The sequence below is a fragment of the Pinus tabuliformis genome, chromosome 9, assembly GCF_031772625.1.
Source record: "Pinus tabuliformis cultivar Carrire ecotype Pingquan chromosome 9, CPIR1, whole genome shotgun sequence".
Taxonomy (NCBI): domain Eukaryota; kingdom Viridiplantae; phylum Streptophyta; class Pinopsida; order Pinales; family Pinaceae; genus Pinus; species Pinus tabuliformis.
The window spans coordinates 1,407,921,369-1,407,940,472 of NC_142307.1; the positions used below are offsets into that span (position 1 = coordinate 1,407,921,369).

The 19,104-nt window shown below is 35.9% G+C and overlaps 1 protein-coding gene across 1 annotated transcript in view; it reads right to left on the reverse strand.

The window, feature by feature from the left end:
* The window catches only part of LOC149153822 (mitochondrial carrier protein CoAc2-like), a 33,295-nt gene extending 24,881 nt beyond the window's left edge, over nucleotides 1–8,414 (reverse strand). The window contains exons 1-3 of the mRNA XM_089441579.1: nucleotides 7,800–8,414; nucleotides 7,571–7,656; nucleotides 7,071–7,278 (exon numbers count right to left, since the gene is read on the reverse strand). Coding sequence (XP_089297705.1) covers nucleotides 7,071–7,278; nucleotides 7,571–7,656; nucleotides 7,800–8,018 — 513 coding nt within the window. The 5' untranslated portion in view covers nucleotides 8,019–8,414. The remainder of the gene's footprint in view (nucleotides 1–7,070; nucleotides 7,279–7,570; nucleotides 7,657–7,799) is intronic.
* Between the last annotated feature and the right edge of the window lie 10,690 nt (nucleotides 8,415–19,104).

Genomic DNA, 19,104 nt, shown 5'->3' on the forward strand with positions numbered 1-19,104 from the left:
ACAGTAAGAACCATTTTCTGCCAACGTTTCAAATCCCAACCGGGATCCATCATCAAGCATTCAAGTTGTCCTGCTGATGATGGATCCCGGTTGGGATTTGAAACGTTGGCAGAAAATGGTTCTTACTATGGATTCTCCGGTAACTAAGTCGAAAGTAATAAACCACAGAGGTCTTAAATCCAGAATTCTTCTTATATTCTTCAATAGTTCAGCAGAGAGAGATATAGTACAATTTACAAATCTGATAATTTATGACAGAAGCAAAAGAGCCCTAACCAAAAAAGTCAATGTTGGTCAACAGGGAAGATTTGACCCTCAATAAATTGGTCAACTTCAGTCAACTTCGGCCTCCAAACAACAAGATGAATCAGCCCTCAAAAGAACCCAAAATCAGCCCAATCAAATCTGGTCAAACAACCAACCTGCGGTCAGCCCTAGCTGCAATCAACGTTGGTCAAAGTCAACGTTTAGCCTCGATTTTTGTGCCCATAAATGCAGCCTGCCCAAACTGAGATAGCCCCCACAAAAACACAGTCAAAGGAGGTCAACGCTTGTTGGTCAACGCTTGGTCAAACTGTCCAAAAATTCGATCTCCCGAAATTTCGGTCTCTTGAAATTTCGACCTCCTGAAATTTCACTCTCTCGAAATTTCGCTCTCTTGGAATTTCAGATGTGTGGAGAGAGAAGCATAGAAATTCGTACCCAATCAATGAGGAGAGAGAGAGAAGTGTGAAGATGAGTGTGTCCAAATGAGACTAAGGCATCATGTATTTATAACAAACACGTTGAGGATGAATAGACGTGACTATTGGGCTTCTGAGCCTACATAAGTTTGTTGGCCGACCTTGACAATTTGTCCATAATCAAAATAAATTCATAACTTCATTTGTACATGTCGAAATCAGATGATCTTTGGATCCATCCTACAACTTTCGAAGAGAGGAATCCAAGAAAAATATCAACTGCCATAAATAAGATGACCCATGTGGAGTTTGGCCCTAGTTGCCAATTTTAACACAAAGGGGGAGAGAAGCTTGGTGTTTGGAGAAGAATGCTTGGAGAAGCTTGGTGAGAGGTCTTGGTATTTGCAGGTGTGTTTGCAGTTGTTTACAGATAATGAAACACCAAAGTGGTTGCCATCGAGTCCAAAGGGGGAGATTGCTGGCATTATGGCTAATGTGTTGTCCTTGATGGCAACCTAATCAATAAAGATGTCAACATTATGGTAACAGAATGATTATGCAGGCTGGTACAGATGTGACAGGTGATATGGACAAAGGAATATTAGTTTAGAGACAAATGGATGGTAAAGGTAAAGTTTGAGAAAATATACGCGGTTCCTGAAAAGCAAGGACGCGGGCATACGCAGGTATTGTGAAAAAAAGTCGCGTACAGAATTCGCACCATGGTAATTTGAATACTAGGGGACTTTACTATGATATTGGCCCATAGTAATGAGTGCGAAAACAGTTATTTGATCCCGTCAAAGAATACCAATGGCATTACTAAGGGATTGGCCTAAGGTATTGGCTAAGGCTAAAGCTATATAAGGAGATGGAGATCAAAGTGTTAGGTGTGCAAGTGATGGATTGTTTATGAATGATTTGATCTGAAATAAGTGTGCACCAAGGAGCAAGGAGTGGAATCAGATCTGAAGTATGGTGACATATGTGCTTGTTTGATGTACTTATTGAAAATGTCTAAAAATGATAGATCTGTGGTTGTAATGATGTTGTAATTTGAATGAAGTATTCTTAAAGTATGTAATTCTGACAATAAGGGTTGCAGAGAGTAAAATTGTGTTTACAATGAAATTTTTCAGATCTATATGCAGGTTTGTCTCAGGTTAGTCGTGTACACACGCAGATCTAGGGTCGAAATTTGGATTCGTCTTTACCTGTCAAACAAATTTTTTTGACGTTTTGTATCTTCATACTACCTGTCAAAGAACGTTATGTTTAAAAATTTTCCCTTCACGGGTGATGTTTTGATAATAAATTAACCATTCACCAATAAAGTTTTGAGTAAAAAATTGCCCTTCAATAACACTATTATGTTAAAAATTTCACATATTTATCATAAGAATAAATACAAAATGCCCATAACACACAAATGACTTATTGAATCTTATTATTTCTTTATAATCAATAATGATAACATATTTTCTATTTTAAAATATATTTTTATATCAAAATTTCTCAATAACCAAATTGAAAATCAAATTAATTGTCAAAAATTAAAATAAAATTTCTTCATTGTAAGTCTTGTACAAAAAATTATATAGTCCCTCATAGGTGTATTTTTGGTATTTTGGACATTCCTCGACAACCATTTATTTTTTATTTAATTTATACACCACCATATTATTTTTTATTTTTGTACACAACCATATTATTATTTTTACACAATTGTTATTATTAATTCCATTTAGACTCAATTAAGTATCATTCTTTACCTAAGTTGTCAAATCCCAACCCTCATGAGGGCTACTATGAGGACTCCATCCAACTAAAGAAAGCAACGCCTTTCGAAAATAAAGTTTTATCCTATTACACAACCCTTTTGAAAATAAGCTCTATCCCATTACACAGCTTTCCAAACAGTCGTTGGTGAAACTGTTGACATAGATATACAAATACAAATGATTAAATTTTATACATCATTAACTTGTAGCAAAAACTAGTCCAGTGAAATCAACCCAAAAATGTTGGTATAAGGCAAAATTGATTAAATTACATTTTCCATTGCCACCCAAAAATGTTCGTATAAGGCAAAGTTGATTAAATTACATTTTCGATTTCTGTCCTACCTTACAAGTTTGTAGATTCTCTAATAATTTGTGTCCCTCTTTCCCATATATGTAATAGTAAATCTATTGTCTGGTATATCCTCTTCCTCGTCTTTTAAAGTATCCTTTACCCTTTACCTTTGGCATGGCTATCATGTCACCCTCATATAATTTCAGTCATCTCATGGCACACATATTCTAATTTTCATGTGAAATTATAGGGCTTGCCTTCACTCCACTCCTAATGTCTCATCCTCAAACTAGCTTTCCTTTTTTCTTTGTTTTGTGTGCTAATTTCTTATCATTTTAAACTAACTTCCCTTTCTTTATTTGTTTTATATGTTATTTTCTCATCATTTTATAGCACAGATTGACATACTTCCTCTAAAATGCAACTTAGGCAAATTTATCTCATTTTACATTGTATATTTTTAACATATTTGGGATGTTGGAATTCCTTTTTCCTCCTCATTTTTATGTAAAATTATATCTCATAGACTCTTTATACTCTATTCCTCAAACACATTTTCACTCCTTTTCCTTCTCTTACATTTTAATAACACTTTCAACTCCTTTCTTTCACTTAATTATTTCTTGGCCATAATTACAACTCATATCAAATTGAGACAAAATTTAATTGAGAATTTCTTGACAGATTAATATTAATTAAAACTAAAATTATTTTTTTTTTTTTTCCAAATTTTATTATGAAATGTTTAATAAATTTTAAATTAAACAATTTATAATAAAAACCAAAAGCTACAACAAAGTGAAGTTTATCACCTCAATTGGGATTTAATGGCAACATTATAATAAACCAGGTGAAGTTAACCATCTCATATTTGGCACTTCACGGCAACGTTATAATAAACCATACTTGCTTCATTTCAACACAATTAAAAAGATGTTACTTCACCTCGTAGTTGGCACTTCAAGGCGATGTTTAAATAAACCAACCTTGCTTTTCATGTAAACACAATTAAAAAGATGTTAAAAATTTAATTGTTAAGAAGAAAAATGAAAAAGAATAAAAATAAATAAATAGATTTCGATGCAGTATTAAAAGATGAAGAAAATGGTCCATCCGTGGTGAATAAACACCATCTTGCAATTAAATGTCACTGGTAAGGTTTATTTTTTTATTTTTAATAATGAGAAATAGATAATAATTTGCAAAGTGTTTCTAATTGAAGTACACGTCAGCAAAAGTAAGAATACACAAGATGTTGTCAGCCAATAAAAAACACAAAAATCTATGTAAAAGTATAACTCACCCTTTATAAAATTTCCTAACCAAACACAATCCAAAGTATCATTTAACCGTTATAAAGTTTCCTAACATAACACAACCCATCTTTACTAGTTTCCTCGTTTTGATTTATTAGTCCCTCGTTTTGATTTATTTTTCATTGCTACCAGATTTTGATATTTTTATTGGTTAATTTTTCTATTAAAGGGCCAATAACTCCACTACCTTTAGTCCATCAGTTGAAATAATGGTTTGTCGAAGTCGTTGAGATTTGGTAATAAATGCGCATGTAATAACCCAAAGAATTGTTAGACTACGTCGAAATCCAATATTTCAAATGCTATGATGGCATTACTTGCCTATCTAATTAATTAATTAGCTACAACACAATGACTGACTTGCTGGATCACTAGCGACTGTTGAATGGTGGAATTGAATGCATATTAGTGGATCTCATTAATTACATCTAAGAGTTGGAGTGTGTTGGAGCGTGTCGGAGCATGAGAGGGCAGCTGTTGGAAAATCTGGGTAAATAGGTGACTATGTATAAAGGTATTAATGAAGTTTTTGAAAGAAAATAGACCGTCAAATAAATGTTCTGGAAGTTTCAAAACACATCTTGTGAAACAGCAATGTAAAATTATTAAACGTATTTTACGGTCAAAATGCCCTCAAACGGGCATTTTGCCCATCAAATTCCAACCCTGTGCAGATCTACTTCTGGGTAGTCGCGTATATATTCTGCGAAGTGTTTTTAGCTTGTGCAGATCTGTACACAGGTGTTGAGAATGGTAAGCGCGTACATACATTGTTTGCCTTTACTAAAGTCGCATACATACGCTGGTTGCATAAATAACAATAGCGTATGGAAATCAAAATATGAAATGCAAAGTTTAAAACATTGATTCACTCCCCCCCCCCAGTATTTTTCCCAACAAGGTGGGGTTGATTGGAGAGCCAAGGATGTGAGAAAATAGGTGCGGCCCTCATGCTGCGCCTACAAGTGTTATTGGTGATCTTTAGCATGATAAACAACGCGTTGAACCTGTTGGTATGGAATGCCTAGTAACAAATCACAAAATCAAGAAGAGAACATCACATACCATAGGATCTCAAAAAGGGAAAATAGTAAAGTTGATGGCACAACAATGGGAGACAGTAAGACGAGGGCCTTCCTTTTGGACCCAATCGAGTTGATATGGGTTTGGGTGTGTAGTGGTGGGAAGGCTAAGGCGTTGAACCAAGTCCTATGACACAAGATTCTCTAGACTCCCATTATCGAGGATAAGAATCGCTAGCTCATGTTTGATTTGAAGATTATGGGTAAATATAGGTGTAGTAGAGGTGTCGGCTTCATTAGTAGTCATGAAGATGAGAGAGGGATCTACTTCAATAGGATTGTCGAGAAAAACAACTACAAGCGAAGTAGGGGAATTTGGTTGCTCTAATTATGTAAAAAGAGTCTTGTTGGGGTGCACATTTTTAAGTGTTTGATAGTTTGTAGAATCATGTGAGTTGGATTAATGAAATGTACACTAGGGCATATTGGGAGATGTGGGGGATGAGGCAAGGGCTACATTAGGAGGACCAGCAAGAGACAAACCATTTATGGTTTGAGGAGATCGAATTTGAGGAGCCACTTTATGTTCCCCAGCCAGGGCCCGAATTCAGTGGTTGTCGGAGCTGCAACCATTTGGCAACGAGATTTTGGAGATATCTTGGGGGATAGAAACATTCTCTTAAGGTCTGGCAGAAGTCATCCCAAGATGTGATACATGTGGATCTGGTCTTTGATGGTTCTCCGAGCTCGACGACCAAGGATATATTCTCGAGCTGAGTATCCCACCATGTTTGGGCTAGGCCCTCCACTCGTAGACTACCATTTGAACCCTCATATCCTCTTCCATTGTGGGACATGTTTTGAAATAGGTGGAGAGACTGCAGAGCCAAGAATCGACAACCTCGCCATTCATTTGGCTCGAGAATTTAAGCAACTAAAAGCGTGTATCCAGTTGCATTTGGCTTGGAGGGTGCCTCTGTTGCTGCAACATAATTAGCTCTTAAAGAGCCATGGCTAAATCATGGATTGGCGAGTCCTCGGTTAAGGGTTCTCGACTGGGCAACATGATTTTCATCCACCAAAGGGATTGAAATGTATGACCCCAAGCTACAATGTGTGACAAGGATTTGAAGCAAGGAGGGCGCACTAAGAAGGTCGCTAAATTGTTAAACCACGAATCCAAAAAAAAAAAGTAAAAAACCTTCAAAAAGGTGAATGGCTTCCAAGATCTTATGCTCTGATTCCCATTGATCTACATGCAGATCTAAACAATTGTTCAAAATATATTCAAAGAAGAAAACAACATAGAAGTTCTCGGAAACAATACCACAATTTTATTATGGGGGAGAAGTGAGCATTTTATAGGCAATGCAAACATTCTCCTTATTAATTTAATTACAAAATATATTGCATAAAAATCAAATATATTATTAGATAAAGTAGATACATTGAGATGTTTCCTTCTTTACTAGTCCGAGATGTTGCCTTCTTTTTTAGTCTTAGATGTTGCCAAGGAATGAGTGAGCTTTTTCTTGGTTGCCCAATCAGTTAGATGTTTCTGGTTTGTGTGTCTTTGTTGGTTGCAGAATATTCAATGCCCATACCTGTTGGAGGACATATAGATCAATTATTTTGAAGCTTTCCCTCAAAAAGAGCTCACGACCTTGAGCCTAAATCTTGTATAAGGATTGACTCCTAGAATTCATCTTTCTATATTCAATGCTCGGATGTCTTGATCGCATCTCTATAAACCTAATAATACTTTAATAACCTTGCCATTTGCAAGCTTGAGGCTTTCCATATTCAATGCTCGGATATCTTGATTGCATCTCTATAAACCTAATAATATTGTAATAACATTGCCATTTGCAAGCTAGCAGGCTTTGCTAAAATTCATACAAACATGTTATAGACCTGTTACATACCAACGGAATTTTTCAAACTCTGCTCAACAAAGATTTAACCTAACTCACCTGATAAGCAAGCATGGTCCGAACTAGGTCCAAAGGATAAGTGCATATAACTGCTGTTCCTCCTGCTAAAGAGCCTGCTACGAGATCAACCATCGAACCAGTCCCAAAACCAGGATAATGGTCTAAAATCCACCGTCGATATTCCTCATATGCCATGTAATGCAAAGCTGCATAAGGAACAATTCTAGCAACACTAGCTCCATTTCCTCTGAAACAATTTAAAGAGCCTCAGAAAGTGTCCTCATCTACGAATCAAACAAATTCCAGCTGCTATTTCCCGACTTTGAATTCAAAAATCAAACTCCGTCTAGATCCCCCGACATTATTTTAATTCTTCCTAATTATAACACTTCCAATTAAAAGCAAAACAGTACCCAAAAAATTGCCCCTAATGGAAATTCGCATGTAATTAAAAAATTGCCTCTAATGGAAATTCTTATGTAATTAAAAAATTGCCTCAAATGGAGATTCTTGTGTAATTACAAGGCCACGAATCATACCTGTAAAGGCCACGCACACCTTCGGTCTGAAATATCCTTCCAAAAGATCCCCACACACCTAACGACCGAAATTCTGCGCGCCGTGTCTGTAAAATGGCAAAAATAACTATGTTTCACAAAATTTTCTTAGTTTCGGCCATTTAACATCATGAATTGTACCAACAGAACCCAAATCACAGAAATTTACAAAAGGAAAAAACGCGGAAAAGGAATCGAATGGGCAGCTAACCTGAAACAATATCTTGATGCGCTCCAAAGGGGCCACGGCCGTCTTGGCAATGCCGCCCGCCACCCCTCCAGCGATGAGCTCCTTGGCATAGAGGGGTATGCCCACCAATGACAACCCACCTTCTCCACTCCTTCCTTTCTCTCCCGGCATTACACCAGCCCTCGAGTGATCCGCGGGAGCTGCTGGCGTATTTAAAGTGTGGCCCTGGCCACTACCCATCTTCAGAAACCGCGTAATTAGCAGATTTCTGCGAAAATTAAATACGGCCGCAGGTTTCGATTTTTGGCTGGGGTGTTATTGAAGCTGTCACATGCTCCGAACGCCATGAGACCCTACCGTGGAAAAACGATCCCCAAAATGCATGCAGAGAAACGTGAGTAGTGATGATTCTTCTGAATATGCGATTCTTTTGCGTCAAGTCATTCGTGGTTCTAGAAATTGGTTAAAGATGAATCAGAAAGAGAGATGGGAGAATTGGGAACTGGAATGGAACACAAGTTCTACCAGGTTTTGATTCTTTGATTCTTCCTCTGCATTGTTCTTTAGCTATCAGAGTCTGCGGATCTTTTCTACGCTGAGTTGGTGACACGTCACGTGACACAGATCTTCCCGTCCACGAGGAACATTTTGGTTAGATGTGCGAATTTTTAGATGGTAATATTTTATTGTAAATCTACTCCCACCACGTTGGACTTTAATTTTTCAATAAAGTATTGGGTCGATAGTGTTGTGTCATTTTAATCTAAATAAAGGATCAGGGAAATAGTAAATTTTACATTTTTAGAAATACTGACAGATAGGTATTAAATTCATTTTCATGGGAAACAACTTCACATTATTTATATGACAAATGGGTCTTAAATACATTTTTATGGGAAGCAATTCCACATTATAATATTAGTATGAGAATTTTTAATTTTACTAATCCATAAAAATTACATGATTTATTCAAAATATAAAGATTATTTACTACACAAAAAATTACACAATTTATTATTCGATATATATAAATTATTTACCATTAACAAATTGAAAATTAGAAAGTGAAAAAATTTAAACATGTTTAATATACTATAAAACAAAATATTATAAATATAGAAAATTTTAAATAAAATAACATTAAATTCTACATTTTAATAATGCAATATAAAATTTAATACTACAAACATAGTAAATATTAAATAAAGTAACATGAAGTTTGACTAGTTAATTGTGTTAAAAGCTTCTTTATTAATTTTATTATATTGAGTGTATCGCTTTTATTATAGCATGGTGTAATTGTCAAATTATATGAAAATAAAAACATAAATAAATTCAACTCAATTTTTTATAAATAGTTTTGTTTAAATAATAATGTTAATATAATCCAAATTCAGAAATAACAGTGAGCTATGATTATTCACATTAAGGATGATTAACTAGAGATGACCATCTGCAATAAGCTTGACCATTACATTTTGGAAAAACAAAAATATAAAAACTCATTTATGATAAATATAAAATATCTTCGAAATTTATGCAAAAGCCAAAATGACTCAATAGAAAGGTAAATATATTCCTTGGAAGAAAAAAAAATTGAACTTTAATGTAAAAGGTGTGATGGGATTGAGTATCGCACTAAAAATCTTGTTCCACCAAAATTAATGGGATACTGTAAGAGTTGAAGATGATGTGTCATGTATATAAAGCTTTCATGACTGGACTTTTGAAAGATGCATGGGCATGTTTTTACATATCTCTATCGTATATATATTGCTCCTCCTTCCATGGATATTGTTAGGTTTTACATATCTCTACTATATATATACTACTCTTCTATCCACGGATATAATTTTTAACAAAATTTTAGTGTGAAGATAAATTAGTGGAGGTTATTAATTAGGTTGTAAAATACATTTTTTTGGAAAAATAAAAAAGGTTGTACAGTACAAATTAATGATGGGAGTACATTTGTCATCATTACAAAAACAAGGCCTCATAGCTAGTGTCCCTGCGGCTTAGTTTAATAAAATATTTTAATGTCATGATGTGTTGTTTGTACTCCAAACAATAATAAAATTGTAAATTAAGTTATATGAATATTTGTTCAGTGTTTTTTTATTAATTTTTTTAATATAATTAAACATTTTTTGGTAGATAAAGGTTATATATATATATATATATATATATATATATATGAGTTGTCTTTAGTGAGACTTTTTGGAGTTTTTGAATCCGGCTGAAAATTTGTGTCTTGATTTGTGTTGTTTAAACTAGTTTTTTGACTGTTGATTTGTGTTGTTTAAACTAGTTTTTTTATTGTATATATGCATTCAGCACCATGAAAAACCCTAGGGCACTTCTATTGTGCAGAGTTACCTATCAAACTTGTGATTAAAATGAATTCTAGCAGGATTTTAGAGAAATTAGACCGGAAAAATCCACCTAAAAATAATAAAAATAGTTTTTTTTTTTTCTTAAAGATGGATAAGATTTGATGTCTTGATATTTAAAAAAAAAAGATTATTGGTTTACATTTTATTTAGATTTAAATAATGATATCTCAATTCTATAATATAATTAATAATTAAATAAAAATAATGTAATCATATATAAATATAAAACTTAATTTCATCTTAATTTTATATTATTAAAGAATATATTCACTAATTAATAATTAATAACAATCATCTCTCTCACCGCAGGTGAACATCAATGTCATGTATCTCAATCATGATGAGGTTGACTGAATTTTCCAGGCCATTTGGCACAAGGACTCTCCCTCTTGGTAGGTTGGTATGAATGCATTAATGCAAGCGTGAGGCCAATAGCGAACAACATTTGGTTCTTGTACTTCATCTTTCCCATCATTTGCAACTTCATTATCCAAGCTCATCATAATCTGAAGTGGCTTGTGTCGAATCTGTCCAGCGATGGTGTCATGACAGCCCTATCCCATTCCTTAATTTTGCCTCCAATCTGGATGTCTTGCAAGTAGGATTGGTTTTCTTTGTCAATTATGCACAGCACCCAAGAGTATTGGTTTCATGGCCACCTTGCCAATGTTCTTTGTTAGTCCTCACTCCCACTGGTAGCCTCGTACTTTTGTTTCCATTAGTACATATAGAATTGGAGAGTCTCCCTGGTCGTCCTCTCCTGGCTTCATAATATTCATCAACCTGGATTAGTATCGTGGAGCTTTAACTGACCACCAAGACTTACAATGACAGTTCAACTCTTCTAGACGTCGTTCGGCCTCCTATCAATCAATAAAAGGTGGTAATTCTGTCTCAATCTCTCGGACTCTTATGTTCATGGATGCAGTGGTCTCTAATTGGCAATTAGGGGGATCATTTGGCTTGCCTGGTCATGAGATGCTCTAAAGTGGTCAGCCTCTCGAAGTAGTCTTCTATGTTCCTTCAGTCATATTGGGTAATTAGATTTGTGGAGAAAGCTTATTCGAGGTCCTTGGCTCATTCTGCAATTAAGGGTCGTGGCACAGAGAGGGTTCCTAGTAGTCCTGGTCACATCAGGGAAGCGCAGCAAGAAGGAGTTATGACGACCCTCATTGGCTGCATGGTGGAGCGCATGGTTGGCTCCAATTACCGTGGTTTGGGAATGGTTACTTGAAATTGTGGTCTCATAACTCATGACAGTGGCCCATGAATGGTTTCTAGTGATCGTGGTCTCGTGGGGGAAGCGCTACAGGGACACAGTTACAATGGGCCACGCTAGTTATGATGGCAACGCAAGAGACCCATGGTCGATTCCAGAGGTTCTCTAGGTCAGTGGGTTTAACATTTAATTTGCTCTAGCTTTAATGTTCAGTTTTCTTTTGTTTCGCCTCAATTGTATCTGGAAAATAGAGCTCTCATGTTGATGCTCTTATGAATTTTTATGCTCCCTAGAGCAATTTTTTGTTTTTGTCTTTAAAACTCCCTTAAAAATAAATACTTTTAATCTCAAGGCTCTATACACATAATGTCAAAACTTATAAAACTCTTCTTGAGTGATTAAAAATCAAATTCAACACACACAAATCATCAAAATATATATTCATTAATTAGTAATTAATAAAAAAATATTTATTTATTCATAAATATAATAATTTTTTATCTTAATTTATAATATAATTAATAATTAAATACAAATAATATAATTATTATTTTTAAATATAAAACCTAACATTATCAAAATACCAAAAATATACTAACTACTAGCTAAAAAAAATGTTTATTTATTCATATTATAAAATATGAAAATGAATTATATTTATTTAGGTTAAATTATATAAAAATGAAAAACGTGTATATTAAAACAATATTAATTATTTACTACAAATTATTTATAAAATATTTCATAATTTTAATTATTTAAAAAAAATAACTATTATATTTTATAATTTTTGAAAACGAATAATTATTTAATATAAATTTTAATTTTAATTTTTTAAATAATAATAATTGATTTTAAAAATTGAAATTAATAAATTAACCTTAAACAATGAAAAATTATAATGATGATCTAAATATGACCTTTCCAAATACAATTAGGTACAATTATATATACACGAAGTTATTTACACTATGCTTCAACGTAATGGATAAGTGGATCTAGTGCAATAAATAAGACAAAAATGGTTTATCCATTAATTTTTTTGCTACTTTTAATTAGTCAATGCTATTAAATAAAGCTCCTCGTAATTCTCATGGATTTATATAGGTATAAAATTCTGTGTTTGTATGCATGTGCTTTAATGGTAGAATTTAAAGATAAGGTGAAGATACAATTAGCCACAACTCATAGGTATGGATTATGGATTAATATATACACAATGTTATTTATATTATACTTCAAACTTAATAGATAAGTGGATGTAGTGCAATAAATAAGACATAAATGGTTTATCCATTAATTTTGTTGCTAGTTTTGATTAGTTAATACTATTAATTAAAGATTCTTGTAATTCTCATGGATTTATATGGATCTAAAATTTGTATATTGATTTTTTTTTATTTCTTTCCTATGTATATTTAATTGTAGAATTTAAAGATAAAGTGAAGATTACAGTAACACTTTCTTCCCACATTTATTTAAGTAATTAGTTAGCTCGGGTAAATATGTGACGAGAGGCCACTATGATATGATTTGACCTCCTAAGTCACATTAAGGAAGTGGAACCGGCGGAAACGCACCATATAGACATTAATCGTCAACTACAAGACCCTCAGGAACCAATCCAATACATTAGACAGCTTGCCTTGGGGTCCCACTGAACTTTTGGACAACTTAAGCCTCAGTCGCTCCCATGCTATAAGCATGAGGGTGACCAGAAACCCAAAGTCGCTCCCACGGGCTTGTCTGCCAGCGACCAGGGACCAAACCTATTAGTGTTATGCCAGTGACTCTGGATTTGAGCCACTTTTTCAGGCCCAAAGCCCAGGTCACTGCCTAGAATTGAACCATCTCTTCAAATCAATAAAATAACATGGAAATGACAGTACTAAAGAAAATACTTGTTCAAGACTTTGATTGGACCCCTACTAGCCATGACAAGCATTTCATCAAACATATTGCAAATGTGTAATCTACAGGTGTAATTAACATTTCTAAGCATAGGGGTCTCATACTTCGTTGAGAATCGCTAAGAACCATTGATGTATCAACACATCAACTACCATTCCATCCATTAGGTCATAGATACATTGACCATTCAATTACAAGTAAAAACATGATGACAGCCACATATGGATATTGTCATAAAACACATACATAACCAACATAATAGCAACAAAAATACTCATGAAAGTACAATCATATAGACCACATATAATCCATCAAAATGCTCATAAAAATACAAGTATAAATAACCTTTAATTAATGATGCAAAATCCAAACCCGGGATGGGGCTTCCACGTTCCACCCGACCATAGAATGGTTGAGCCAAATCTCTCTTCAGCCATTCACCCTCGTGCCATATTATAAGCATGAATGTGGGATCTTATAGAACACATCAATCAAAACTCATCCAAGACTTCCAAAGGCCATCCACCTCAACCCATCAAACAGTTATTCCACCTCATGGTCGGACATCACAAAACCATCATCAGACTGGTCTCCATCCAAGCCTTCCAAGGCTTCCAGAGTGTTTGTTCCAACCAAGGCTTCCAGGACTAGTAATTCAACCCACACCTATCGTTGGGATTCAAGAGCGTTTGTCCAACCAAGGCTTTCAAGACCAATAACTTAACACACCAAGGGCTTCCAGAGTGTTTTTCCAACCAAGGCTTCAAGGACTAGTAACTCAACCCAAGTGGTTACATGGCTTCCAGACAGTTTGTCCAACCAGGGCTTCTAGTAACTAATAACTCAACCCAAGCTAAGGAAACATGAGAACCAACCAAAAACAAGCAATGAAAGTAAACCCACAATCACCATGGCTATCTAGGAAATGGCAAGGCTAGGCAATCCACTGTCAATATAGGAAATCCTCCATGCCAATGACAAATCACAACCAAGAAACTGCATGCATGTGCCATACATGCCAAAACTAATGAAGGAAACATACATGCAACTTGGTACCTACAAGAAAATCTAATGTAGCTGTTGATCCCAATGCCTTCTTGCACTTTCCTGCTCTTCCTTTTCCTTCTTGCTCCAAAAATCCAAGTATGCCACACCCACCAAGAGTGCTCCAAGAAAACTCTAAGTCTCCAAGAGTATGAGAGAGAGAGAGAATAAAAGAGAGCTCCAACACTGAATTGAAAAAAGGTTACCAACTGATCCTCATAAGCCTTTTTATGAATGAGGCCTCTATTTTCTTCATTTTCCATTATTTTCCTTCATTTTCCTCCTCACATGCAAACTGTGACCTTTCACCTCCCTTTTCTCCTAATTTCCATTATTTTCGTAAATAAATGTGCTAAAAATGCAATTTTGCCTTTCTAAAGCCTTAGCCATTTCCTTTGCCAATTTCCTTAGCCATAAACAATCACAAGTGATCCCCATCACTAGGATTTTGCCCAACATTCAACTTGGAATAAGTGTCCCATCATCCGTGGTTATTATTTTGCCTTTATTTACTTTTATTACATGGAATTTTCACCAGGGTTGTTATAAAACCCTCCCCCTTGGGGGAACACCATCCTCGGTGTTCAACAACACCTATAACCACAAAACTGTTGTAAGCAAAATATATATTGTTGATGGAGCTTTATAACTTAGCTCGATGCAGTATTTACAATGATCACCCTGCTGAAAAACAAACCAACATAACAACATAATAACATGACATCATAACAACATATCGCATAGTGGAGCTTTATAACAGAGATCGTGGCAACATTTACGTCCATATACATATGTACATAAACCAACATCATCAAAACATATACCAAAACCACACCCAAACACCAAGTCAAAATTTCTTTGCCTCAACTGGCAAACAAGGAAGGATACATAGCCCGCATCTGATCCACCATCTCCCATGTAGCTTCATCGGGCCCAAAGTGCTTCCACTGCACCTTAACTTGCTCGATTTCTCAATTCTGGAGCATGAGTACCTTTTTTTGTAATATACATTGAGGCTCCAACTGGAATTCTCCATATGGCTCCACCTGCAATACAGACCAATCAATCACATGATCAACATCCTTAACATACTTCTTAAGGAAAGATACATGGGAAACATCATGGACTTTCACTATTGGATGCAGTGCAAGTTGGTAGGCTACTAGCCCAATCCTCTCAATGATACTGAAGGGTCCACAAAACTGTGGTGCCAGCTTGGCACATGATCCAATCCGCAAGGAGCTCTTCTTCGGTTCGATGCGCAAGTACACCTGTTCCCCAACCTGGAACTCCTTGAACAACATGCTCTTGTCTGCATAACTCTTCTGCCTATCTTGTTTTGCCTTTAGATTCTTCTTTAAAACCTGCATTTCCTGTTCCATGTCTACCAACATGTTTGGTCCAATCAACACCTTGTTAACCGAATCACTCCAGCTGATGGGAGTGTTGCAACTCTGCCCATACAATGCCTCAAAAGGACTCATCCTCAATGATTCTTGATAATTATTTTTGTACGTGAACTCCACTAGTGGAAGATGCTCTTCCCACATTCATTGCTGACATCCTCAACATGTCCTTCAATATCCTATTGACCCTCTCAGTCTATCCATCTATTTGCGGATGATAAGTCATACTGAAGGCCAACTTTGTGCCCAAACCTACAAACAACTCCTTCCAAAACTTGGAAGTGAACTTCACATCCCTGTCTGACACAATCTTCCTCAAAACACCATGCAATCTGACCACATCTTGAATGAATACCACATGTCCATCCTGCATAAGGACTCCACCAAGTACTCTCTTGCAAGCATCTGTGCATACCACAAACTCTTTGTTCGGATTTGCAATCGGTAGCATTGGTGCATGTGTTAACAACTGGCTAAGTTGCTCAAAGCTAGCCTCACACTCAGTCCATTCGAACTTCTTACCTTTCCTTTGTAGTGATGTGATAGGATAAGCAATCTATGAGAAGTTCCTGATCAACTTCCTATAGTAGCCTGTCAAACCCATGAAATATTCACCTCATCCACACTCTTAGGAGCTACCCACTACATGATGGCCCTTATCTTCTTTGGATCTACTGCAATTGCCCTCCTTGGAGACAACATGCCCCAAGTAGTGTACCTCAGTTTGAAAAAAAACTACACTTGTTGAGCTTAGCATACAATTGATGCTCTCTCAACAACCTCAACACTATTATTATATGCTCGGCATGTTCTTCCTCGTTTTTAGAATATATCAGTATATCATCAATGAACACAATAAAAAACTTATCCAAATATGGATGCAACACACTATTCATCAAACACATAAATGTAGTTGGAGCATTAGTCAAGCCAAATGGAACAACAACGAACTCATAATGCCCATACCTGGTCCGGAACATAGTCTTGTAAATGTCCTCCTCTTTGATGCGTACCTGATGGTATCTAGATCTCAGATCAATCTTTGAGAAAACTGTTGCTCCATTTAGCTAATAAACAAGTCATCAATCCTCGACAAAGGATACATGTTCTTGATGGTCACTTTATTCAACTACCTGTAATCAATGCATAGTCTGAGAGTACCATCTTTCTTCTTCATGAACAATACCGGTGCACCCCAAGGTGATACACTTGGCCTAATGTATCCCTTGTCCAACATTTCCTTCAACTGCAAATTTAAGTCAACCAACTCATGTGTGCTAATCATGTAAGGTGCTTTTGATGTTGGAGTTGCCCCTGACACTAACTCAATAGAAAATTTTACCTCCCTGTGAGGTACCAACTCTGTAATGCCCTTAGGAAATACATCCTTGAACTGCTACAAAATTGGGTACCTACTCAACACATCTATATCCTCAACTTCCTTACCCATATCACTAGAAATGTGCACTGGGAATAACTTACACCCTATCCTACGACTACGCTTTGCTTGCATAGTTGTCACCATCCTAATTGATGTAGCTTTCTTCTTACCTTGTAAGACTCTTGGTTCCCCATTGCCATCAACACACTAAATAGCTTTATCATAGTAGTTTACCTTGGTTCTATGAAGATACAACCAATCCATGCCCAAAAACATACTATATGATCCCCAACAATAATACATTTAGATGTGTTGCGGTAGACATACCATTCAAGTCAAAATGCACAAGCTCTTACCCATTGATGAACTCGCTTCTTTGTACCTGTAGCTAACTGCACCAACCAAGACTCAACATGAAATTTCTTACTCAAACCACACTTATCCACCAAGTTAGGACTAACATAGCTATAATTAGATCTAGGGTCGATTAAAATAGAAATAACTTGATCACAATGCTTACCACCATCTCAATGATAGATGCTTGATTCTCTGCCTGTTTGTTATCCAATGTTGCATAGATACCTGAAAAACTCTGACCAACATCCCCAATAGTCTATGCCTCCTACCCATTGTATATCTAAGGTCTACCACCTTGATTCTGCGGGCAATATCTCATGCGATCATCCTTGCCACAAATCCAACACTCTACAGGCTTCTAACCTGTCTCCTTGCTCTGTTCTCCTAATCAAAATCCATGTCCTCTATCTGATGCATTGAACTTCTTAAGTGGTGCGACATTCTCCTTGTTACCTGTATCTTGATGTCTTTCTCTCTTTCTGTCCCATTTGCCTTTGTTCTTTGCATTACCTCTCCAGTATAGCTTAGTCTCGGTTTTGCACTTCGATTATTCATAGCAATGCCTCAGCTTCTGAATGGCCTCCTCCAATGATATAGGCTCATCAAACTCAATTCTATATTTAAATGCAATCGGTAACCCACTAATGAACCTCTGAATCTTGGCCTTTTCCTTTATGAGATAAGGCACATACCTCAGTAACTCCAAGAACCTACTAGTGTACTCATCATTTGTCATAGATCCCATCTTTAGCTCATAAAATTATTTTTCCCTGTCATCAAATTATCTCTCTGATAGGTACTTCTACTTAAATAGTCGCTCAAACTCACTCTAAGTAAAATCCTCCTCATGAATGCATTTGACATTCTTCACATCTTCCCACCAAATGTCTGCTTTACCTTTGAGACTAGATGTAGCCACTCTAGCTTTCATGTTCTTTAAATAGTCATTCAACCTGAAGAATTTCTGCATGCCAAGAAACCATGCCTCTGTAGCATGTGGTTTCTTCATCTCTCCATCAAATGTTGGTGGCTTCACTTTCTTAAACTCATTCGAAAAATATCCCCTATCACTCCTGTAAGGATGATAACGATGATGATCATGATGCCTATTTGAATCAGAACTAGAAGAATACATGTGTCTATCCCCTCTCCTATTCGGAGTGTCCAACAATCTGGTGTCTCTAATCGTGTCATCTCTATTTGACCTGTGACCACCATGCGACTGACTACCATATGCCCCATTAGTTCTATCCTCCTGATCATAGATGATTCGACGTGGTCCCTGTCGTTGAAAATATGACAAACTCTGAAGTATTACTGCATTTACCTCTGCTTGTTTCTCCTGTGCACGTATGATTATGCCATTATCTGCTTTACAACTCCTTATCTCTTCCCTAGGTTCTTAGTGTAACTGTCGAATCAGAAGGGCTCCCAACACCATACTGCTCTTCAAATTCATAGGGAGAGTTTTTGTAGTCAACCATATTGCTAGCCATTTGATATTTCTTCCTGCAAGGTATATTATGTTAGCTAAACCAAATCACAATAAACTAACATACCTTAATATAGCTTGGGGAGGATACCATGTATGCAATATCAACAAATTAGCATG